Source organism: Lycorma delicatula, chromosome 9 (genome assembly GCF_047948215.1).
Source record: "Lycorma delicatula isolate Av1 chromosome 9, ASM4794821v1, whole genome shotgun sequence".
In the NCBI taxonomy this organism is placed as follows: Eukaryota; Metazoa; Arthropoda; class Insecta; order Hemiptera; family Fulgoridae; genus Lycorma; species Lycorma delicatula.
In genome coordinates, this window is record NC_134463.1 from 42610630 (window position 1) to 42637099 (window position 26470).

Consider the following 26470-nt stretch of genomic DNA (forward strand, 5'->3'; position numbering starts at 1 on the left):
ACCTCGATCAAACTCCCTCTGCAGACCTACACATTGCAAAGGCACGAAGAAAACCAGCTACTATAGACCATTCCTCGCGGATCATCCAGTTTGTATGCAGATCCAGGAAGGAATGTATTCTCCCAAGTTCCCTAACAGCTCGTGAATGTTCGACCTCGTATTGGGGATAGATGTAGAGGACGTGGTCCACCGTATCATGAGTCTCGCAATCTGGGCATTGACTCGAATCCACCAAATGAAACCTAGTCAAACTCACCCGAAAGGCACCATGCTTGAAGAGAAACTGTGTGATATACCGATTGGGGGAGACCCATTTAATCGCACCTAAATTAGACATTATAGGAAATAATACCATGCGTGTAGCACCCTGTGGGGGATTCGTCCCATCTGACCTGCCAAGATGCAAGTCCCCAGTCTTCAATCTCCTGCTTTCGTTCTGACGTCAATAGGTTATTCACCTTGTAAATGTAACGTTCCTTACGCTTATTAGCCAAGATATCTATTGATTTGACTATGGCTTTAACACAGATGGCCTCCCATGAGACTGTTCAGTAACCACCTATAACAGCCAGCAAGAGGCGTTGCTGGGCCCGCAGCAAAATATCCACGCAATAAGTAAAGCCATGCGGTGAGCCCAGACAGGCGCAGCATACAGCATAATAGCTTCACTGACACCTTTGTAAAGGATACGCGTGGTACAGTAATTCACCCCCAATCAGGATGAATGACTATGAATTCCATAAAAAGCATCAGTCGTCTTTTATGCTACGTACTGTAGATGTTCCTTGAACCAAATATTCTCATCAAGGATAACACCCAGGTATTTTTGAGTTGTAACATACCAAATGGGATACGTTACATGAACATTGCAGTTGAATGGTTCAAACAAGTCTATTTCAACTATAGTAATAAGTATAAAAATATTAAAATGCCAAGAAGGTAAGAACCTCCTTGGAGCACTTATTTAGCGAGTCAAAATGGTATCACTTTAACAAGCTTTTCATGATTTTTGAGAGGTTATAACTTTTTTATTAGCACAATACACAAGAAATGTTTTTATCTGCCATAAACATCTTCAAAAACACTGAGAGTGTTTTTGTAAATGTTGATTTCAACATTGTTGAATTCTCAACAATTTTTCTTAAGAGAGGGGTACGCAATCCATTTAGTAAAAACATCGCAGCTGTTAAGTTACCTGTTGAGATTCACAACCAGCACATTGAAATGTCTGTCGATAAAAATGTTACTATTAAAATTCATATTTGAAGGTTTAGATACATTTTCGCTTGCTCGTCAAAGTGAATATGGAAATTTAGTCACAGAAGCACTGAAAATATTATTAATCCCTTTCTGTAAAAAGGATTTTTTTTGTCTGTGGTTGCGCTAAAGACTATTTATAGGAACTGTGTTTTATCACTCAAAAACAATTTGCTTTTGTGTGTTTCTAACATAGATCAATGTGAGAATAAATTTTTGAATGAAAAAAAAATGCAACCATCTCATTAATTTTCCTTACATGTGTACTTATAAATTTAACTGTTTATTATAATAGATGATTTCTCCTAAAATGATTTCGTTATTTTTTACATGCAAATTTGTAGGCTAATTTCATGGGAACCCCCCCCCCCCCCATTCATATCACAGTGATTAGTATCTTCATTTGTGTCATCGATTTCACTTTCACTCAAATATAAATCCTCTTTCAAGATATGGTATTTTGTCACTGATAATGGGTCATCAATATCTAAAGTTCTTTGAACAGGAAGGCTTATCGTTTACAAAATTAATATTTTTATTTGGCTTAAAGGAGAAACCATCCATAAAATTAGCATCCATTTCATCTAAAATAATTTTTAAAAAAATTTTATGTTCTGTTATAATTTAAAACAGTCTTTACAAGTTTGTTAATCTTAACAAAGATGGTAAACAAGATTGACACGTTTGTAAAACTACAGTAGTTATAGATTATTTATCTCCCTTCATGGTTAATCTGAGCAAAATTATTACGCATTTCATAACAAAAATGCTACTCAGAGTACGGAGAAAGTATTTAACTTGCCTTATATTTTTTTATTGCTCTGGTCTAGTAAGTCATATTTTTTTAGATTCTGTATTTCATAATACATATTGTTTCACTTAATATTATAAGTTAATTTAAATCAAAAATACAAAGGTATTTTTTTTTATTCTTAGTATTTTTAGACAGTATTATTTTGTATTCTTACCTTTATTTTCCTGTATGTTATCTTTTGTTTCCTCCAAAACAAGTTTTACCATCACCACTCCAAGAGAGGTTATGATACTTTTACATAATTTAATTTTGAATTCATTTTAATGATAAACTCATTTGAATAAAGAAGGAAAGCAAACAAAATATATACACAAATGTATTTGTAATGTTCACGGACAAGTTGCAACACGAAACTGAAAAGACTAGTCGTACTATAGTAGTGGGGGTAAAGGGCACTATCTGGACATAGTGCTAGCTTATTCTCAATTTTCTTGAGGTAAACAAGTGTTTACCTCCAAAAAACACTTTATGGACATGTAAGTACATGTCCATGAAGTGCTCTCTACCTCGAAAGCATGTTGTTGGTAATGTGCCTTTTCCAACTGGCTAAATCTGTGATAGGGTTAGGACATACTGCTTTGTACCTCTGAAAAAAGAAAAAAAAATGCATAGGAAAATGCATAGGAAAAATGCATAGGAAAAAAAAATGCATAGGAAATGCATAGGTTTTAATGCATTAAAACCTTAATTTCATTAAAAAAATGGACATTGTGCCTTTTACCTTAGATACACAGAATTGTATATTGTAAATAAAAAAGTGAGGTTTAATGAAAATGACTACCCACAATAATGCATGTAATTATTGCATTTATGTGTTTTATTTTAGATAATGATTTTCATTGAAAATATTTTATACAATTTGAGAATAATTTTGTAGAACTTGAATTTTATCGGATTCAAGTACCAATGAAACTTATACAAAAAATAACGGTGCTATTTAACATTTTGGTTATAACTTGGCCTTATGCTTAGTTTTTGAGTGACTTTTGAACATAGATTAATAAACTGGCTTTCCCTGAAGGTGTTCAAATAGAGTGATATTTCAGAATGTAGTATTGCAGGTATAGTTTTGTTATACAGCAACCAAATGATAGGGAATTTTGTAAGCTTACAAAAAACTCAAATTTTTTTTACACGATCTGTATTTTTTTGTAAATAATTACAAAAAAAATTGATTTTTCTTTTTTTCTTCTCTGTAAAATTACTGTTATCATTAATTTGTGCATACTTGTTGACAGCTGAGAGATTGAGTAAAAATTAATACCAATCCCAGTTTTCATTGCTGTGCTACTTTTATTTAATATTTTTACTAGCGTAGAAATGGCAATAAAGTCTTGAGACGCGACTGACCATATAACATTCTTCAGTTTCATGTTGGGGATTTAAACCTTCCAGAATCATTTAAAAAGTAATAGTACTCAAATAATGTTTTAATTCTATATGTAACAAATCCCTAAAAATGTATTTTTGTTTTTGGATTATGGTTTTAGTCAAGATCATGGTATAACATTTTACTTTGCCTGAGTATTTGAAAAGTAATTTAAATTTAGAAGTGGCTTGCTTGTTCAGTAAAGTTTTATAAAATAATTTTGAATTGCTGTAAAAATGCAGTTTTGACCTAAGTTGAATGATAAACATTTTTTTTTATCTTCAGTCATACACGTATTTAATGATAAACATTAAACACTTTTTAAGGGAAAAACTTATAATAGAGATTTTACATTTCATACCCACTTAATTGTCATGATCCTATAACTTAAGTAAGAAATTACTTAAACAATAAACTTAACATAAAATTGTTAGATTATAACTTTCATTTACAGATTTAAAAAAAAAATTGTATTAATTTCTTTTAGTTTTTCATTTTTTTCTTGGATAACAATTTATTATAAAAAAAAGAATATTAAAACTTCATGTAAAGCCCTTATGTTATTATGATTAGTATTGTACAGGTACCAATTGTGTTATTTGATTACTTATGATATGTATATTTTCAGGTCCACCTCATGTAGTGGATCATGGAAGATTACAGCATGGTGTTAATCGACCGCCGTCTGCAGAACAAGATCGTCATTCAATGCATCCTTCGCATGTTGCGCATTCAGCACATAGCGCTGCTCCTCAAGCACCACCACAGTCGATGGCAAATATCTCTGTCATATCACCGGCTGAACCGAATCGATCATCTTCTCGTTCTTTGCATCCGACTCATCCTCCCCCTCCAGGTAACATCCATTCCCATTCCGATACTGGACAGCCGATCCTTACGATCGGTTCTATACGATCTCGACCACCATTTAATCAATCTAGACCGGATCCATTAGATATAGTAGAAATTAATGAAATTTCTAATACTAATTCCGCACCACAAAATCATCCACATTCTCGTCCATCCACTCACCCACAATCACAATCTAATAACCCTCAGTACCCTATACCTACCACCAATAATACGATTGTTGATCATGCCCCACCAGGTGTAGAAGATACTCCACCGATACAGATGCGTGGTGGTCAGCCCCCAGAAAACATGCAAAAACAACCGACAGGAATTATGCCTCAGCCGTAAGTTATATATTTTTATTATTTTAGTAATTTGTAATTATTTATGTATTTAATTTTTTGTTTTAAATTTTATTTTAAAAACTCATTATTATAACCGACTAGAATCAGTAGCAATTATTTTTAGTGATTCACTGTTGCAATAGAGATTATGTTTGTATTAAAATTATGTAGAAAATTAAAAGTGAACTTTCTCTTTCTACTTATAAGGGAATAAATTGCTAAATATTCTGTTCCACTGACTGATGTAATCTGTAAAGAAAACTTAGCAGTTGCCCCCATATGTCTATGTTTGTAATATCGCAAATTTTGGTTAAATGTGCTATTTCTGTTATGACATTATTAAATATTATTTAGTATAAAAACCTTCTTTTTTAAATTTAAAATTGCACTTACTGCCAAGAAGAAAAATGATAAAAAAATTAGATAAAATTTATAATTTAAACTTTTAGTAAATATATATTGTTTTTTTTTTTTTTAAATTTGAGGATTAAAACTAATTATTAAAAAAAAAAACAACATTGTATTTTAAGTATAACATCATTAACTGAGCTTCTGAGTTTAACATCTTAACTGAGTTTCTTCAAAGATATCTGCAAAAACCTAATTCAGTTTTTCTAGTAAAAACACAGTGTGATGATATTTGTCTAAATAGTTGATTAAAAAAAAGAAAAGAAATTGATTAAATAGAAGTTATATTATTTATTATTTTTACATACATTTTTAATTTTTTATTAATTTATTTCAGTGTTTGATGTATTTGTACTATGCTAATTATTATTTTTTTTATCGTATTATGTTATTCTTATGTTTTTTAGTTAATACTAATTACTTTAAGCAAATTATCCAATAGGAGCATTATGAAAAATTATTGTGAATGATGGGAATTGGGTTTTGTGGTCACAGGAATTACAATCTAATGTTGGTTATATCCATTAATTAAGACATTGATACCTTTAGATATGGTGGTACGTAGTTTATGAAACTTTTCCAAAAATGCAATTAAATGAGCAATGCACTTTGTAAATAAATATATATTTTCTACTTTTTTTTTGAAGATAAAGTAAATAAATGATAGTAGTTTCATGTAATTTAAAATAAGTTTATAAGGACATTATAAAATGCGATTAAAAATTTTCAGATATGCGTTTGCATTTAAATATTGATTTGTCTGGAATTTAGAGATAAAATGAGATGAGTATTTCAGTGGATTTTATTTGTTAATAATGAAACTACATCTTTTTTTCTTTTTTAACATTAACTGTCCTTTCCAAGGCAGTCGTTAATGTATGATGTAGATGCCTTTCACAGCCATACTGCCAAAGTATGGTGCCATGAGGTGCTGCATTATTAATTTACTTTTAGTTGCATACTAATGTAGCTGAAAGCATCATAGATAGTTTGATATTGCTTGAACTCACATTTAGCCAGTTGTCTTGTATTTTACTGGTATGTGGTCAGCGATTGCCTTTTCAGAGTCGAAGTGAAGTTTGTTAGATGTATTCTTTAAGTATAAAAACTGTGTTTCTCTGTCCAGTAATCTCTAAAAGCTGTTGATGATATAGTGTTAGTTAATTCTTAAGCAAGGGCTAACACTACAGTAATTTATTTAATTTTTAAAAATTAATGAATATCTATTTATTTATCTTTTTTTAAAGGTAACAGAAACTTATAGAAATACTTCAGGAAAGTTAAATGATTGGTGATAAAAAGTTATGGAAATTTAAGTTTAATTTCATTTTATTAAATTTAAGTATTTTGTTATTTTACTTCAAAAATATATGTTTTGCATTTATCTGTAAAAGATAATATTTTTTTCTAACAGACATAGAGGTTCTCTTGAGGAAAGGTCTGGTACACCGACCGTTGATGAACAAACATCTTCAGCTCCATTATTGCCAGATACGTCGCAGCCTCCTCCTCCTCCACCAGCTCCGCAACCGGCTTATCAAATACCGTCTTTTCCACCATCAAATCGGCCTCCTCCTTATTGTAAATTATACATAATTTTATTTATTCAGTTTTTAATACTACTTATATTATTTCATTTTTTTGCTTAGTTTTTAGTTTTTATGAAGAAATATTTTTTTGTGTATTAAGAAACAATGGTTTATTATTTTGTCATCTCATGTTACTGACTGACAAAATCTTACTATTTAATTTTATTTTCTCATGTTACTATTTAATTTTATTTAGGATAAGTGTAAAATATCAAAGAAAGTCTTTTTAAATTGATTGTCTTTGCATTGAAAAGTAAATGATAACGTGCAAGGAAGCATCAAATCATGATCGGTTTCATTTTTAAAATATTCTCACATTGTGTTTTTTATATGTGTCTGTCAAGAATAACAATGAATATGAATGTAATGCAAAAACAAAGTAGAATGGTGGGTTATAAACTATTTGATAAAACTTTTTTTTAGATAATATAGTTTTGTTTTTTGATTGTATTTCTCAAATATTATAGTAAATTAAAATAATACTCACTGTTAAATGTTAATGAAAATTATGCCTTTTAAAAACAGTAAATTATTAAAAAAAGAAAAATTGTCATTTCCAGCATGAAGCACTTATTTTACCTTCATCAGTGTCAGTGGCTTCTTGCTGTCCACTGTTTTGGTTATTCCTTTGTCTCTGGCGAGTAGTAATGAATGCAGGTATCACTGATAGTTATGCATTGGTGCAAAAATTCTTTTGAGTTTCACTTGAAGTCTAAACTCTGGGATGAAACATTTGTTAAGAAAAAAGTATGCAAACCCCAGCGCACCCTTTGTTAATCTCATTTATATCTACTAGTTGTGAGGATTTGTGTACACGTTACTTCAGGTTTATCTCAGCTTTTTTTGACTTAACATCTGTGATCTACAAAACTTAACCAAAGAATTATTTTTCTGATCACTTGGTTGGCTATTACCACATTCAAGTGTCCACAGAGGTGTTATTGACTTATTGACTGCAGTTAAATCCAGCAACTTATCAGTAAATATTTTTAAATGATGAGCAGACTCACCAAAAAATATATTAAACTTGTTTCATATTTGGTTAGCTGATTTTTCATTTGAAAAATAAAATTTTGTGAATTCATTATATCAAAATTACAGTGGTTTCTTTCAGCAAACTGTCAAATATATGGAGTAAGTAAGATACTGGACTGATGGTTAGAATTTGATCATTTTAACAATAAAAGAAGACAGTTGATAAATAATGTTACTTATATATATATATTGCGACACCTAATGAAACTCAACCATAAGCCAAAGTGGAATCTATTGTGCTGATGGATAGATGGCTCTACGTAGTGAGTCGTGAATAATGTCCTCTGGGCAACTATTATATATTTAGCTCAAGTCCCGTTACGTGTGTGCTCTGATGGAACGGTCCATTATGCATTATTATATAAGTTTGTGCATGTTGCAGCCTTACAGGACATGAAGATAGCACATGCACTGAAGAAGAAAAATGCATAAACTGCAAAGGTCCACATTTGGCAAGTTCTCAGGAATGCCCCTGCTATAAGAAAGGAAATGCCATATTAAATATCTGTATTGAGCAGAAAGTGCTGTTTCCACTGGCACATCAGGAATACAGAAAATTCCTCAGAATAAGGAGTCCAGTACAACCTGGCATTTGCTTCATACAAGCCCTCTTAAACAATGTACAAAAATAGAAAGAATGTGCATCATGTAAAGGACTAACCAAATTGGTAGAATCGTTGTTGGAACAAGTAGTCTCTTGTAGCTGCTACTTCAGCAATAAGTACTGGCAATAAGAAATAAAATCCAATGGTGATCAACATAAATCCAGATCACTCATTACACCAACACACAAACTTCCTGCTGCACCTATCATCATGTTGCAAACAACTAAGATCCCTGTGAAGGGATCTATTTAAACATCATCACCTGGAAGGGCATCTTGTCCTCCCGGGCTTCCAAGCCCCCCCCCGCCCACTCTTGAGATTTCTGCGAGGGTATGGTGGCGGATAAAATGCCCGAAGAATTGGAGCATTAAAACTCATCAAATCCAAAAAGAAAATCCTGAGATAGTATTTGATAAGTAATTTGCACGCAGAGTTTTTATGTATAACAGGAAAAAGTTCTACTTTGGCTGCAAATATTATTCAATGGAATGTTTGCGGTCTCTATTCTCGGTGTGAGGATATTGAAATCTTAATAAAGGAAGAAAATTCTTTAATACTGTGTCTGTTGGAGACACCTTCGTTACCAGGATGTGTTCTTTCGTGGATACGTCTGTGAAAGATGTGACTCAAACTAGGGGCAAAGGACGTGAGGGTGTGACTGTTTTCCTAAGGAAATTGTAATAGCCACTCATATTTCACTAATGATTAATATCCCTGCAGTCACAGTGAAGATGTTGATGCCGTTCACAGTGAACATCTGTAGCTTACACCTTCCTCCAAATTCTGATATCAGTGAGGATGATCTGTCCAGTCTGTTTTCCCAGATTCCAATTTGCTACATAATTGGCGATTTCAATGCCCATTACCATTTTTGGAGTTCATTGTCATGTTCTCCTCAAGGCAAAATATAGAACTTTGTTTATTGATCGGAAATGCTTGTATTATCTTAATCAGTTACATCTTTGTGCGTTGATCTGTCGTGTTCAGCATCCCTGTTTCCATGCCTTAACTGGCGTGTTTCCAAAAACCTTTTGGAAGCGATCACAGATCGTTTATCTCAGTCCGTAATAGTGATTTGCCTCAGAGTCAGCTACGCAAATGGGTGGTTGAAAGGCAGACTGGATTGAGTACAAAGATTCATTTAGCCAATATGATGAAAGTGGTGATGTAATCTTTCAAGTCTCCATGTTTGCACACCTGATACTTGATAGTGCAAGTGAATATCCCCCTAACATTGGGAAAACCAAGATGGCCTGCTGTTCCTTGGTGGAACAAAGAATGCAGGAGGACATTAAGGGATCGTTGCAAGACTTTGCATAATTTCAATCGTAGGCCTACGACATGTCATGACTAAAGACGTAGGTGCCTACTGCAATGCAAGGGCTGAATGCTGTCTAGTGTTTCAGTGTGCTAAACGAAAATCGTGGCTAAACTGTGGCTACCATTTCTCAGATAACTCCATCGGTTGTTTGGAAAAAGGTTCGGGCCATGTGTGGATCAGAATAATTTCCTCAACACAAATTGGACTAGAAAGCAACGACATCCTTGTTACAGTGCTAATTGATTTGGCAAACATGTTTGGTTACTCTTTTAGGTCAGTTTCATTAATATAATCCTTTTGTCCCGAATTTATAAGGTATAAGTTGCAGGTAGAAAAGTACCTTTTTTATGAGAGATTCGCAAAATGAATTAAACATTGCTTTTTTTTTATAAACTAAGGTGTGTTGTAAAATTCCCTGGAAATGATCGGGTTCAGTATGTTATCTCACCTCTCGAATAGTATATTACATCTTTTGTTTAATTACAATAAAATTTTAAATAGACAATTTTATAACTAAATCATGATATAATTTAACCATAATTTTATAACTAAACCTATATTTTAAATAAACAAAAAAAAAGAAGTTATTAACTTTGTTGATTTATGTAAATCAGTTAATTATATTTGGTATTAATTAGTAGCATTGGATGTTTTATTTAGGAAGAAGCTATATCCAAAGATGAACCAGGTGTTTTGGAACCAGGTTGCAGATTTTTTCTTCCTATAGGGTTTCTATTATTTCCTTGTTTCATTTCTTATAACCATCTTATGATTATTATTTAAATTAACAAAGAAAAGAATTCCATGAAAAAATTCTTATATGCTATTTTTATTTCTGTAACAAGGTAGTAATCAGAAAATTCCGTGATTAGTTCTAAAAATAACTTACTAAAATTAGTGCTATTCCTGGTGAAATATTCTCCTTGGGAATGTATGCATGAAGATCATGCAGTATTGACTATGATTGTCTTTTAGTATCAAAGCGATAGCTTTTCATTTTTGGTTTCATTTTGGAGTATAAGGCATGGGTACAGGGGTTGTGAATATAAGGGAAGTGGAACAATTGCCCCTTTGTTGTTTCTGCCACAATTTTGTCTTTTAATGGATTTTTGAATTAGTCTTTGATGCCATAACAGTTTCAGTTTTTCTACAGTTATGATTTTTACATTACACTTCTCTGCGACTCTTTTCATCTCAGTAAAGTTCACATTTCATTAACACCAGAAGGAAAACAATGAGCTTTTGCAGGCACTTCTACTGTAACGACTGTTCTGCTTCATTTCTGGGTCATAATCATAAACCTAGGTTTTATCGCATGTGATGATCCAACAAATTATATTTGGATTATCATTAACTGTAGCTGAAGTTTATAGCACACATCAGCATGCCTTTGATTTGAGCCACAGGAGCTAAGAGACAAGCTTTGCAATAAGATAATGCTTATACAAATTTTCACTTAATTTTATTAACAGACCTAAATTGATAACAATAATTTCTTAATTTGTGGATTTTTCTTTTTTTTCATTTGACTATCCAATTTTTTCACATTTTACTGGTGGTCGGCCACCCTGGACGATCATCTTTGGCAACTTTGAAATATTTACTACTCAAAAACTTATTCTGATTGTAAAATGTTTTTTTAAAATCTTATAGAGCATTTCACAAATGAGTTTGCTGAGGTTTATGCAAAATTTGATACAAACACACTGTTGCCACTAACATGGTCCAGGAACTTTCTGGTTACCACTTTATACTAATTATTATAACATTTTTTGGCCTATTACGTTTTGCGGTGTAAGAAGATCTACAGTGACAATTTATTGATAGCTTTACTATTATAGATTAATTTTACTTTGTTGCATGTGCTAATAGTTAAGTAAATTTTTTCAATGGAGTGTTTTTTATAGTAAACAGTTAAATACAGAGTAATATTGAAACTTACAGAAAATATTAGAATAGTACTAAATATGAAATTGTTCTTCCTGCATTATACCTTACAGTATAATTTGCTCCACATATGAATAAAAATATTTTAATTCGACAGGCATTTTTAAAAATAGGTTGACCCAATAATAACATCGAAAGAGAATAACATCCATTTTTAATTATAATTATTTCCCGCAGCTGATTTTTTTTTATGATTTCAATCTTAATTTTTAAAATGACTGCTTTTTGCAGTACTTAAAAAACATTAAGAAAATAATAAAAATCTTGATTGTTAATTTTTAAATAATGCAGTTTTATTTTTTTATTTAAAAAAAAAATAAACTTATAAATAAACTTTTCTGTTTTTATATTAAGTATTTTTTTGGTTTACTTATTATATATTTATCAAACAGAGATGAGTTTTTGTTGTACATTTTTACTTTTTCCATTTTAAATGTTAACAAATTTACTGTATTCTTTTAACCAAATTTTTTTCTGGTTGAAAATATATCGTTGCTTTTTTCCCTGAAATAACTGTGATGGATTACCAAGAAGATATTACTATATTTAGAATAGATTTTTATTGTAAATAACTTTTTTCTAATTTATTTATGTTTTTTCATTCTTACAGCTGCTTATGGTCCACCTCATGGTATGCCACCACATGGTTATCCTCCACGTGGTCCTCTTTTACCTCCATATGGCGGAATGCCTCCACATAGTCAAGGATATCCTATGGAATCGATGAGAGGTATTATATTTAAAATTAATTTTGTTTTTTTTTGGTCTTCAGTCATTTTACTGATTTGATGCAGCTCTCCAAGATTCCTTATCTAGTGCCAGTTGTTTCATTTCGGTATACCCCTACATCCTACATCCCTAACAATTTGTTTTACGTATTCCAAACTTTGCCTGCCTGCACACTTTTTCCCATATTTTTGTACCTCCAATATAAAAGCAGCTATTTCAGGATGCCTTAAGATGTGGCCTATAAGTCAGTCTGTCTCTCCTTTTAGCTATATTTTTCCAAGTGGTTTTGTCATCCATTTGTTGCAACACCTTCATTTGTCATTTTATCCACCCATTTAATTTTTAACAATCTCCTATAGTACAAAATTTCTAAAGCTAATCTTTTCTTCTCAGGTACTCCGATCATTTGAGTTTCACTTCCATATAAAGCTAGGCTCTAAACGTATGCTTTCAAAAATGTTTTCCTTATGTTTAAATTAATCTTTGTTGTAATCAAACTATATTTCTGAGTGAAAGCTACCTTTGCCTTTGCTGTTCAACATTTTATTTTACTCCTTCCTTGTCCATCTTTAGTAATTCTACTTTCCAAATAACAGAATTCAACTACCTCCATAGTCTATTCTCGTAATATTTTTATTTTCGTAGTCCTACTTTATTTCAACTAAATTTCATTACTTTCATTTTGTTCTTGTTTATTTTAATGCAGTAGTCCTTGCATAGGACTTCATTCATGCCATTCATTGTTCCTTCTAAATCTTTTTTACTCTGAATTAGAATTTCTATATCATCAGGAAATTGTAGCGATAAAGATGCTACAATTTCCTGATGATATAGTAATTCTAACTCAGTTACACCTTGCACTGTTACTCTGGATCTAAATTGTTCTAAATTAACTGCTGGTTCTATGAAAGATTAAAAAGTAACGAATATAGGGAAACATTCTTGTCAAGACTTTCTATTTTATTTTTGCTTCTTTCTTATCCTCTTTGATTATTACTATTGAAGTTTTGTTCCTGTAAATGTTAGCAATTGTTTTTCTGTCTCTGTACTTGAACTGTCAATTTTTTAAAATGCTGAACATTTTCCAGTGTATGTTATCAAATGCGTTTTCTTAGTATAAATACCATGTTTGTATGTATGTATGTTTGTTTGTTTGCTTGTTTGTTTTTGTTTTTGTTTTTCTTTAATCTTCCTTTTATTATTAATCTGAGAACTAAAATTGGTTCCCTTGTTCTTATACTTATCCTGAAACCCAATTGGTCTTCTAACACTTCTCCACTCCCCTTTTAATTCTTCTGTACAGAATTCTAGTTAAGTTTTTTGATGCTTGAGTAGTTAAGCTAATTGTTCTGTGTTCTTCACATCTATCTGCACCTGCTTTCTTTGGTGCTTTCTTAATTGCTTTGTCAGTTTCTTTGTTTACACATTTTACCTCATCATCAACATGGGCACTTGTAGGCATATAAACATTAACAATCGTTGACTTAGGTTTTGATTTTATTCTGACTGAAGTGATTCTATTGCTAAGCTTTTTGAATTACTCTAATCTCTTCCCTATCTTCTTGTTCATTACAAAACTGACTTCTGCCTGCTATTTATTTGATGCTGAGTTAATTATTATAAAATCACCTGACCAAAAGTAATTTTCCTCTTCCCACGAACCTCTCTAATTCCTACTATATTTAGATTTAATCTACCCTTTTCCTCTTTAAATTTTGTAACCTACCAACCTCTTTCAGATTTCTAACATTCCACTCTCTGATTCATAGAATGTTATTTTTTAATTTTCTTTTGTCCCCTTCCTTGGCAGTACCCATCTGAAGATCCGAAAGGAGAACTAGTTTACCTTCGGAATATTTTACCAAGGAAGGTGCTTCTACCTTTGTTGCATGAAAATGCAAATAGCAACACTTTCTTAGAAGAAAAAAATCAGCTGTAATTTTCCTTTGCTTTCAGCTGTGCAATACTCAGAAGGTTGACTGATGTTTATATGGCTGTTTGTCCTCCTGACATATGCCCTTAACTACTGAAAAAGCTGCTCCCCTCTTTTAGAAATCTTTCCTTAGTCTGGCTCTCAACAGATACCTCTCTGATATGGTTACACCTTTGTTCTAGCTACTCTATATCACTGAGCACTCGAAGTCCCGTCACCAACAAGGTTTCATGATTCATAGAGGGAGATTATTTGTTAACTAATCAGAATTTTATTTGTGTTTACAGTATAACTCTTTTCTTCCAAAAATGTTGCCTTTAAAAACTTACTATACCCATTTGGAGAGGTAACTGGTGTAAACATATCTGAAAAAAATCTTTGATTTACTGGTTGATTGAGTTTTTAAGAGTGTAACTGATACCTATATAATCCTGTACCTTTGGTGAAATAAAAGACAGTATTAAAAAAAGAGAGAAAGACAATGTTATAATTGCATTATTGTGTATTTTGTCTAGTGAAAGATCTTTGTACTGCCTGGACAGTTGGGATGAAATAGAAGGAGGACTCCATTGGTTTTATCTATGTATCCTGATCAGTGCACCTGATGGTCTCCATCTTTCTATGTTGTCCTGATAAAGTATGCATTATATTCTCATACATTATTTACAGATCCGTGAGGTCAGTGTTGGGCAGTTCATGTAACAATGTTTATTTTATTATGCTGTTTCAATCAACAATTATAGAAAAGCAAATTTCTTATTTTAACATCTTTAGTGAAGTTTATTGCTTTTAAGTTAGCATAGTTTCATTAAGTGATAAAGTTTTTGCACTGTTTATTATTTTTTTCTTTAATTAGGATGTTATAGATTACAAAACAACATAATAAAAATAGATTTATTTTTCTGTAGAAATTTTTTTGTGATTGGTGTGGTTGTAAATTTTAATTGTACAATTATTCGATTTTGCTGTATTAATAATTAACGTTATGGTAATTAAGATAGCATTTCATTTTATATAAACGTGTAATTAAAAATGGTTTTTTAGATGGAAAAACATGGACTCAAAATTCATCCTTTCCTTATATCCTTTCTCGTCCTGTCTTGGGTCAAAGTTTATGGTATTTTTCATCATGGTTACAAAGAGGTATTGTGTGATTAAAAATTCTTTAAAAGCTAACATTAAAAAAGATTTTCCTTAATATTTTATTTAATTTTTGAAGTACAATAGAACCATTTGATGAAAGAGCATTTTTCATGATTAATTTTACTCCCACAAAAAAAAGAACATCAGCCCACTGTTATGAGATGGCTGATTACAGTTTGTGTAAATGGTGATCTGAATGTATGTTGATTTTTAATTCTTTGATTCATGATGTACAAAATAGTGACTGCTTTTAATTGGATAAATGATTTCACTATTATTTTTATGTTTTAGAAATTAGTGCATGGTGATATTTGTAAGACTAAAAATTATTAGGTAAGCAAATGACTGATGTCTTAGAGCTTCAGTCTGCTGAAGGTAAAACAAAAAAAAGTGTTCTTTTACTTGATATTGATTTGCTGCTAATGGTGGAATTGTTTGATTTTAGAGAAACGGGTTTAAATAATTGTAAATTTTTTTTTTATTATTGATGATCGTACATGATAGTAGCTATTGTCTGTTACTTAAAGTAAACCAAAATATAAATGTTCTCTATAATTTTAAACGACTTTATATGTTAATTTTTCAGTACCTTCTTGAAATGTCATATTCAAACCTGCATTGCAATTGTTTTACACTCCAAAACAGCATCCTCTAAAAAAATCACTAAAAGGTTATTACTTAATTCTCTACAAGATTTTTTACTGTGTTCAAGGTATGACAAATTTAATTCCAGGAATGACTGTGCAATATCGTCCTTGTGATAATTTACTTGGAATAAATATGAGTATCTGCATGCAAGTTTGAAATTCAGAGCATCATATTAATATCAAATTTTGTGTAAAAGATCTGCAATTCTGTTAACTGAAATGTTTAGAGCTGTTGAAAGATGATTGTTTTGGATGTTATGAAAAAATTAAGTGCCAAATGGTATAAGATATTCAAAGATGGACTAGATAATATGAATGAACATCTGAAGTGGGCAGGCAATAAATAAATGAAATGTCAACAGAATGCAACATTTGGTGTGGTGCGAGAAGATGATTAGGGGCAATTAATGTTTGTTCAAAGGATGAATGGCGCTAAAAAGATTTTGGTCAGAGCAAAAGATTTGAATTTTGGTCAGACAAGTGGTTCGTCCATCATGATAATGCACCATGCACCAAGCTATGTGTGCTCATCATGAGAGCAAACAATTTTTTTTGACAATGATTTTACTTGACAATTTTTTTTTGTGACAATCTTTGGTTGTCAAAAACAATTTTGGTTGTCAACAACTTTTTGGTTGAATATCTAACCAAAAAATCAATTTCAGTCATCCTGCTTGCTAACGTTTCTTATCCCCTGTAAAATCTGCCAGTCCCAAAATTAAAGAGTGCCCTAGAAAGATGAAAGTTTCTATTGTTATTGCAAGGAACGAGAAAGGTGGGATGGTCTAATCTGCAAAAAAGAATTTCAGCCCTGTTTCCATTAGAGACAGAAGGTTGGTACTTGAAAGACAGCCATAGCTATTAGTGTACAGTTAGAAATGTGTGTTATTTACAAATGTAATTCAGGAATTAAATTTTCACATCTCATTAATTGCATTTAAAAGTTTGTGATTTTTTTCAGTGAATTTTATGTTTTGAATTTTTTTGTCAAGTTTGAGATTTATTTTTTGTATTTTGATAATTAATTTATTTTTAATTATAGATAATTCTTATAATAATCATTGTTGAGTGCTGCATCATTTGATATTACATTTTTCTGATTTTACTTTTTTATGAATTACATTTTTTTTATTACATTTTTCTGAATATTTATTTTGCTGTATATCACTCCATAAGCTTGAAGCTTGTGCTTATGGGCTATGGAAATTAAATTTTGTAGCATATGAAAATGCCATGTCTGACTGGGTGGGATTCAAACCCAGAATCTCCAAATGAGAGGCTAAGGCACTACCACTCTGCCACAGAGATCAGTAGATTTACAATGGATATCAAGCTATTTTTAATGGAGGAATCAAAATTCAAGGAACTTGTATGGGAAACAAAGTAAACTACAGCCCCTCTCTACCACTAGAGTTTGGCCAGCTGAGGACCACGTGAAGCAGCATATTGAATTTATTTCTCTTTCTTCTGGGTGTTTTCTTTTCTAGTCTTCCAGTAGTTATAATTCTTGTGCTTTGCCTTTTGCGCTTCTCTCTTCTGATCAGACATTGTTGGTTTTTTGCTCTTTTTCTTGGAAACCGTTGAATTTTATACCATTTTCTACTTTATTAACCTCCAAAACCATTGTAAGGTATTACTTCAGTTGATGAATGAGGATGACATTATGAATGTAAATGAAGTGTTTAGTTTTGTAGAGTCTCAGGTCGACCATTCCTGAGGTGTGTAGTTAATTGAAACCCAGCCACTAAAGAACACTGGTATCCACAATGTAGTATTCAAACCCGTAAAAAGTAACTGCCTTAACTATGATTTGAACCTCAAAACTCTTGATTTCAAAATCAGCTGATTTGCAATGATGAGTTCATCACTAGACCAACCCTTCTTTTTCCTGTTTAGCCTCCGGTAACTACCGTTTAGATAATTCTTCAGAGGATGAATGAGGATTATATGTATGAGTGTAAATGAAGTGTTAGTCTTGTACATTCTCAGTTCGACCATTCCTGAGATGTGTGGTTAATTGAAACCCAACCACCAAAGAACACCGGTATCCACGATCTAGTATTCAAATCCATGTAAAAATATCTGGCTTTACTAGGACTTGAACGCTGTAACTTTCGACTTCCAAATCAGCTGATTTGGGAAGACGCGTTAACCACTAGACCAACCCGGCGGGTTAACACTAGACCAACCCGGCGGGTGAGAGGTTTTTGAACCTACACACCGCATCCCAACCGTGTAGGGGGAAGACACCCACCTTGTGATGTTACCGGTCGCCACACCACCCCCTCCTTTCAAAGCCCTGAGGGGCTTTACTGGAGGTCATTTTTTGACTCTCTAACTGATTACATCTCACTCATCTTAACTCATTAGTCAGGTCTCAGTCGGGATGCCATCGATGTAAATGCCTCGGCAGACATTTGCATCAGTAAAACACAAATCAAATTTTGCCTTTATGTAGGCCTCAAATGGAAATCTTCCATCCAATCTAACATGATTTCCCAAACTAACTGACCAAAACCGCAGAAGCGTGAACTCCATGCCATGCCTTGTCCAGATTTGTCAGCACCGTTCGTGATTGTGAATGCATCAGAAAACGAATGAGTTTAATGTTAAATACCACACTCATACCAATCAAAATTATGTCTTGCACAACATAGAGATTCAGACCTACATCCAATTAAGTTTACCAATTTAGGTCACCTATCAAGGGGAACGCAACCTCATTCTGGTATGCGCAGGAGCCGGGGACAAACCCCATATCCCCACCCAGTCACATCATGGTGTCTTGTGTGGCATTGCCAAGTCACAATCATGACCTCCTCTGGCAGAGGCGTGGCTCTGGCAGCCATGCCTCCGGTTGCACGGGTTAACATTGGCGGTGCAGCCACCCCCACCAGCGGAAGACTCAAAGTGAATCACAAACAATACCAACCAATCTACCTAAGCCGGACCTCCAACCTATCCAATGCCTAAGCCGGAATCCTAGCCACCCGGGATCCCACAACAATCAAGTATCTTGACTAAACTTCCTTTGCAGACCTGCACACCGCAAGGGCACAAAGAAAACCAGCCACTATAGACCACTTGTCGCCGATCATCCAGTTAATTTCGGAGATCCAGACAGGAATGTATTCTCTCAAGTCCCCTAACAGCTCATGAATGTTCGACCTTGTATCGGGGACAGAGGTAGAGGATGTGGTCCACTGTATGTATCATCAGTCCCACAATCCGGGCATTGACTCCAATCCAGCAAATGAGACCTAGCCAAACTCGCCCTTAAGGCACCATGCTTGGAGAGAACTGTGTGATATACCGAATGAGGGAGTGCCATCCAATCGCACCTAAATTAGACACCATAGGAAATATACCATGTGTGTAGCGATCTGTGGGGATTCGTCCCACCTGACCTGCCAAGACGCAAGACCCCCCGGTCTTCAATCTCCTGCTTTCGTTATGATGTCAATAGGTTATTTACCTTGGAAATGTAGCATTCCTTATACTCATTAGCCAAGATATCTATTGGTTTGACTCCGGCTATAATGCAGACTGCTTCCTGCGAGACTGTTCTATAGCTGCTTATAACAGCAAGCAAGAGGAGACACTGGGCCCGCAGCAAAATGTCTGCACAATACCTAAAAGCCATCCAGTGAGCCCAGACAGGCGCAGCATACAGCATAATAGCTTTGCTGACACCTTTGTAAAGGATATGCATGGTACAGTAATTCAACCTCCAATCAGGATGAATGACTACGGATTTTGTAAAAAGCATCAGCGGCCATTTTTGCTACATACTGTAGATGTTCCTTGAACTGAAAATTCTTATCAAGGATAACACCCAGGTATTTTTGAGTCGCATCGTACCAAATGGGGAGACCAGCCATCTGGACCTGGATTTGTCAAGTAGCAGCCAATTGGTGGCCCTTAAGCAATGTTTTTGAACCCTGAGGTCCATTGTTTTCTGTTCTTTTTGTAATAAATGTGGTTGAATATTTGTTCTGTGAGCCTGTTATTCATTTTCATAAGGTGGCCAAAGAATTTGGCTCTTCTTTTTCTGGTGAAATCTGACATTTTCTCAGTTTCGTTGTGTTTGTGAGAAGATCTTTATTACTTCTGAATTTATATTCATTTTCACTTTTTTTTATTTATCCTAGAATTTTTATCAAGATTATCCTTTTTTTTTTTGCATTTATTTCACTTGATATCAAACTGGGGATGCATCGTGATGCGTGCAGATCTTATTTACAGTATTGTAGTGCTGGAATTTGCTTTATTTCAGATTGCTTTTTGTTGTAAATATTTTTTGTTAGATGATAGGCTAATTTCACTTTCCACGTTCTTGTTTTGCCAGCATCTTTATCTTAACCATTAAATTGCATTATCTGTTCCAGATATTTAAATTTTGACTGTTGATTTTTCCATATTTCATATTTAGGGACTTGGGAAAAATCTTTGATGTTTATCATGAATTGCAATGCTTGTTGCACTTGGTAGATAGGTCAGACTACCTGAATACTAAAGAATTGTTTCCCAGTGTGACAGTCCATGAACATGCATTTGATATGCAAGTTCAACCATATGTAGTTGATAAATTTATCAAGCAAGGGAACCAAAAGGATTTGTTGTGGTGAAAAATGAACTTCAATATTGAACTGTTTTGGAACAGACTTGTTGCTGTGCAGATATCTGTTGATTGTCTTACAAGTGTATAACGTAGGAGATCTGCAATTTTCCGTAAGTGCATTGTCTAGTCCTGTTTCTTCTGCTGCTCATGAAACGCAAGTGCAGGTTGGAAATGAGTAAGATTGTGAGGACAAACATGGCGATTTACTTGATAATGTGAATGATTGTGAAGTCATTAGCCTGATGTCAATTGACATCGATATACCAAATATGAATTCCTTTTATATGATGTTACCAATGACTGTCTGATACGTATTTATCAGTTGAAGCGTAAAACTGTTCCTCCCATATCATTATGGGAGTACAAAGGGCAGAGGAGTTGGGATGGGTCAAACTGTTTCCAGACTGTAGGAATGGGTTCAGAGAATACTGATCAGTGCCCATAACTCCACTTGACTGATTCCAATCAAGGATAATGAGTAATGAAAGAAGATTACAAACCGAGTATCTGTTTTATGCCCTCTCAACTGTAGAGTTACATAAAGCTAAGCAAAATGTTTCTGTTTGTAGTCGCTTACTCCAAATGGAGCTGAGCCTAGTAATGTTCAGAACATTCACCTGTGATTTGCAATATTCAAGGGACTCATTCATATTTGCATAAAGCCTTCTTCATTGATATTATGGCAATGGTCCAAAATTTAGGGGGGGCTCTGCACTTCTACATTATACTTTTATGTAATGATATGCAATGGCTGGATATCCATACTTTTTTTTGGCAGATTTAATACTTATTAAATGAAGTGGACATTAATTTCATGTTAAATATTTCTGTTAATTTATACATCCCATTTCCATTCTTTTATTAGCTGCAAAATTTCTTATAGTTTTTTGGTATACCTTTTCTTTGCCAATTTTCACATTAAAATCTAGTAAAATTTTGTTGATGTCTTTTGGCACTTAATGGATTGTGTTTTTATCGGTTTTCAAATTTTTTAATTAGTTTGAATTCTTTTTATTATCTTCATTAATTGGAGTATGGATGTTGATAAATAAGTAATTTTTATTTTCACATCTCTGTTAGAAGGGCTAAAATTTCAAGGGTGAATAGAAATTTTTGACAAATATTTTCTCATTGATTAAAGGTTGTCTCCAAATGTGGCACAGTTGTCATTATTCTTTTACTAGTTTTCCTTTTAAAAATTCTCTAAATTTTCTGAGTCTTATTGTGTTTTCATTTGTGAATCTTGTTTTTTGAAGTGCAAGTATTAAGATTTTTGTTTGTCTTAAATTTTGGTTACTTCTTTAAGTTGTACTTTTTTTTACCGGGAGTTGAAGTTTAATGTTCCAAAGAGATATTTGTATTCTGGTCTTAATTGTGGTGGTGGCTTCCAGGAGAAGGCTCAAATTTCTTCTTGCATGTTGGTTTGGACTCGTCAGAATCCGATGGCCAAATATATGCGTTATTGCCATTGTGGATTTTTTTCCATTGTACCAACTGGAGTAATTACTTTTCCAAAAGGTTTCATCATGTTGGTCTTGGGAAAGACAAACGTTTCCAAGGTTAAAATGGTTTTTGTAAACTGTGTAATTTCTCTCTTCTAGTTCAGTTGAAGGTAAAAATCCTCAACCTATTCAGAGCCAGACATAGAGGATCACACCTCTACATTCAGACCTAATCAACTTTTTTATTTTTGGAAAAGTTACTCCAATAGCATTTTCTTTCAGCACAGGAAATAAAACCTTAAAGTTTTCTATTTAAACACTTTAATTTACTTTGTTCTCTATAAATTTCTAAATTTTATTGTTTTCAGGAAATATTTATACATCAGATTACTTAAAATGGAAACATTTGACCCGATTAAGTGATCCATATTATTTACACGAAATGATTTTTATTGCTTATTAGAAAACATCATTTAGCTCTGCTATGAGTTTGGTGATATTTTGCTGTTCTCATTCTGGTACCGACTGATGTTATAATTGGTGCTGGTTCAAACAAACATAATAACACTTGAAAGTCCTGAATAGTGAAATAGAAGCAACATACATTACCGACTGTGTTGTTGACACAGACAAAAATTCCACTAACATCGACAAAAACCTTTCCGTTTTTACTCCAAGGTGTATTGTAAACAGAGTGAAGACATCATTTTTAGAGCTATATCATCTGTGGTTTGGTGTGTTTGGCCTGGCGTGGGATTGTTTTATTCTCAAGATAACTATCCCATTTTTGAGAGTGTTTCTGAACTCATCAGGTTGGCTACAACAATTACAGTTGCACTGTGATTATCATGTGTGCAATTTGGGTGAAAACTTCTTAAAAATCTATTATCCTTAAGTACATTTCACTAGGATAGTGTGACTTCTGTCTGTCAAATTACTCAACTGTTTAAATTCCTAATTATAAAATACCCAAATGGTGTATTGGGAAGCAGCAGAACTAAATATAAATTAACTTTCATTTATGATGAGTTATGAGTGCATTAAGGTTTATTGCAGACAAAAATCATTCATATTTTTGCTAGCCTGAAAGTAGCTTATTATTTATAAAAATATACAATTATCTTGATTTCTGGTTAAAAATTCAGTTTGGTTTTTATATGTGTAAAAATATACGAGAAATTTTTGCTTTGAAATATCAGAAATTTTTTGTTGTATCTATTACATTTGTTGAAGTTTTAACAATAATTATTTGTTAATAGTATAGTTTATTATTTTTTTAAGGTGGCATGAGAGGTCATAGAGGTTACGGTCCAAGAGGCCGAGCACGTGGAATGTTTCCTGTTTATAGGGGTGGACCACCCAACGGTAACCAAGTTGGGTATGTAAAGATTTTAATTAACTTAATTCAAATTATCTGTATTCATAATATTTTCATGATTCTGTGTACTGATGGATGTTTGGAAAATAATAATTTACATTTAAATACGTCAGTTTTTAATACGAAGTACGGCAGTTTTAAATACATCAGTTTTTAAATAAATTTATTGACTAATAATATATACAATTCATACCTTCATTATTTCTCTATATAGTCTCCGGCACAATCTACATACTTTTGCCAATGATTTGGAAGCTTGAATATTCCTTGTTCATGAAAAGTTTGTGGAAGAGTCATCAACCAATTGCTCACACACTCCTCGATGTCTTTATTATTTTTCAATAATTCCCCTCCAAGTGATTTTTTCAAGGGCGCAAACAAAAAGTAGTCAGAGGGGGACAAATCTGTTGCAAGAACTTTTCTGGCTGACGGACGGGTTTTGGCCTTCACTGACCTCATCCATCCTTCGCCACTCCTTACCTGCCATTTTTTACTCAGAGTGTATTGATGGAGCCATTGATGTCACATGTGACAATACACCTCAAAAATCATCCCCTTCTTGCTGAAATTGATTCTGAAGCCTCTCACAGATCTCTAACCTGGCCTGTTTTTGATTTTTCCATAGAAAACTAATTTTTCTAAAACTAAAATGATCAGTGATAATGGATTGAGCACTTCCATAGCTGTTACCCAGTTCTGATGTGATTTCTTCCCCAGTGAACTGGCGAACACCTTTGATAAGCTCTGGAGTGGCACAGATGTTGTCAGACTTGACCTTGGGTGTCGATCATGACTTTTGTTTTCTACACTTTCTCGACCACCCTTTTGTCTGGTGCATGTGTACAGTCTGTTTTGGTGTAGCGTTCCCAGACTGCACCTTTAAACGAGTCTAAATTTCCGCAGGTTTAACGTCTTCATTAATTAAAAACTTTATGATAATATGTTGTGCAACAGACAACAGAACGTCTTGCTCACTCATGGCTTTACTGACCGCAGAACAGAGCAGAAGATCTAACCAAGCTGGTGCCCCATCTCTGACACACCGAATATTAACCCCCCCACCACTCTGCTTTCCAGCTTGGAACTGCTTGCTGTGTAGAATAGCAAAATTACTGTTTAAATGTGATTCACCCTAGTACTTTTAATTTGTAATGTACACTTACTGTTGAATTTAATTACTCCTATTAAATAATAAAATGAAATTTAAATTTTGTAGTGAATTAATTTTATTTTTTTAAACTGGTATTATTATAAACTAAAATTATTCATATTTTTTAGTGAAAAATGATATTTTCTTTTGAATGAAATTTGTTTTAGTAATTGTGATTGAAATGTTTCATTTTATCACTATTTTCATATATTTTTTTGTAAAATGTTGCATTAGATGATGTGTTGCTGCAGAGTTTTAGGAAGTTGTTATGATTGTAAAAAGTCAGCTTAAGAGGGTAGCTTTTTATGTTGTTATTTTTAATGTTGCATCTTTTAAAATATTTTTTTTTTAGGTATCGTGATGAAAAGTTAATTTAATGAGATTGATAACTGATCTTGTTCAGAAGTCTTTTAAACTCATCGTTACATACTTGTTATTACATAATTTTTAAAACTTTATAACTTGAAATATTATTTTTTTAAATTAAATTTTTATCATCTGGTTCAATACATTATATTTATTGAATTGACAGGCAAAATACAAATATGAACTATAAAATCCTGAAAGTCACTTAATTGATTTTTAACTGACTCTTATAGCATTATTATATTTTAATTTTAGGATTATTGAAGATCCATTAGCCGCATTTGAAAGGATGCTCCAGGAAAAAGATTCACGAGATAGGCATTTACGCAGACGACGTCAAAGATCATTTTCTAGATCTCGTTCCAAATCACCATTAGTTCGACCGAGAAGGCGTTCGCATTCGAGGTCATATGGAAGGTCCTTATCTCGTTCAAAGTCAAGATCTAGAAGTCGTAGTAGGTCTAGATCTCGGTCTGGTAGTCCTAGGTCAAGAAGTCGTACTCCACTTCCTCGTAGTAGGTCGGTTTCTAGAAGTAGATCGAGAACACCACGTACTCCACCTAGAAGTCGGTCTCGCAGTATAACTCCTCGCAGGTATTTTATTGTTTGTCTTAATCATTTAAATTTTATTTATATAATTTTACATATTTCCAAGTGTGTTAAACATTAATTTGAACTATTGTAAATTTAGTGCTTATGTAAGGGTTATTCTCTAGCTTTATAGAATAGAAGTGCACAAATTATATTAGAATATTTCTTAAGAATTCATTTAGGATGTTAAATAAGTATGTGAGTTGTATTGTTTACAGTTAAACATGCATATATTGTTACTTTCATGAAAATGTTGGTTTTGGTTTATATTATTTAGTATATTTTAGTGTTAAAAAAAATTGTTTAAGCAAAATAAATAGTTACTGGGTAATGCAATTAATTGAAATATATTGCCTTATACATAGTTCACTTTTCTCATTGATGTCAAGTTTTTTTTTATAATTTTTTTTCATTTCTTTGTCAAATTATTTTAAAATTTTATTCTGTTCAGTTATGATTTTTCTTCCTACTATTTAAGAAAACTAAAACATGGTAACTGTAAGCATAAAATAGAACATGCATTTCTGTATTTTGTAATCTGCATTATTACTTCCTTATATGAAGTAAAGGAAGTACTGTGATTGGGAAAAATTTCAGTTTTCAGATTTCAACAGAAATAACCACTTTGACCACCCCTGAATCTATTTTGACTAGTTTCGGTGTGACATCTGTACATATTTCATATAACTCAAAAACAATTAGCCGTAGCATGTTGAAATTTTAGATTTAGGGTTGTTGTAGCATCTAGTTGTGCACCTCCCCTTTTGATTGCAATCTTCTGAATCAAAAGTGTCTAAAAAAGCCTAAAATCCCCAAAAATTTGGATTTTAGACTTTTTCTTAACTGCAGTAATAAGCTCTCATGGAGAGCTTTTCAATAATTATCATAAGTGGTACTTACATTCATTGGTTCCAGACTTATAGCCAAAT

The 26470-nt window shown here is 32.8% G+C and overlaps 1 protein-coding gene across 7 annotated transcripts in view; it reads left to right on the top strand.

Annotated features, from left to right (window-relative positions):
• The window catches only part of LOC142329723 (uncharacterized), a 187535-nt gene that overhangs the window by 61441 nt on the left and 99624 nt on the right, over positions 1-26470 (top strand). For 6 of the 7 annotated variants that reach the window (XM_075374451.1, XM_075374453.1, XM_075374452.1 and 3 more), the window contains 5 exons: positions 4069-4636; positions 6459-6625; positions 12152-12271; positions 23338-23434; positions 25206-25544. In XM_075374451.1, the coding sequence (XP_075230566.1) occupies positions 4069-4636; positions 6459-6625; positions 12152-12271; positions 23338-23434; positions 25206-25544 (1291 nt within the window). The remainder of the gene's footprint in view (positions 1-4068; positions 4637-6458; positions 6626-12151; positions 12272-23337; positions 23435-25205; positions 25545-26470) is intronic. The other variant, XM_075374458.1, reaches the window with a different exon arrangement.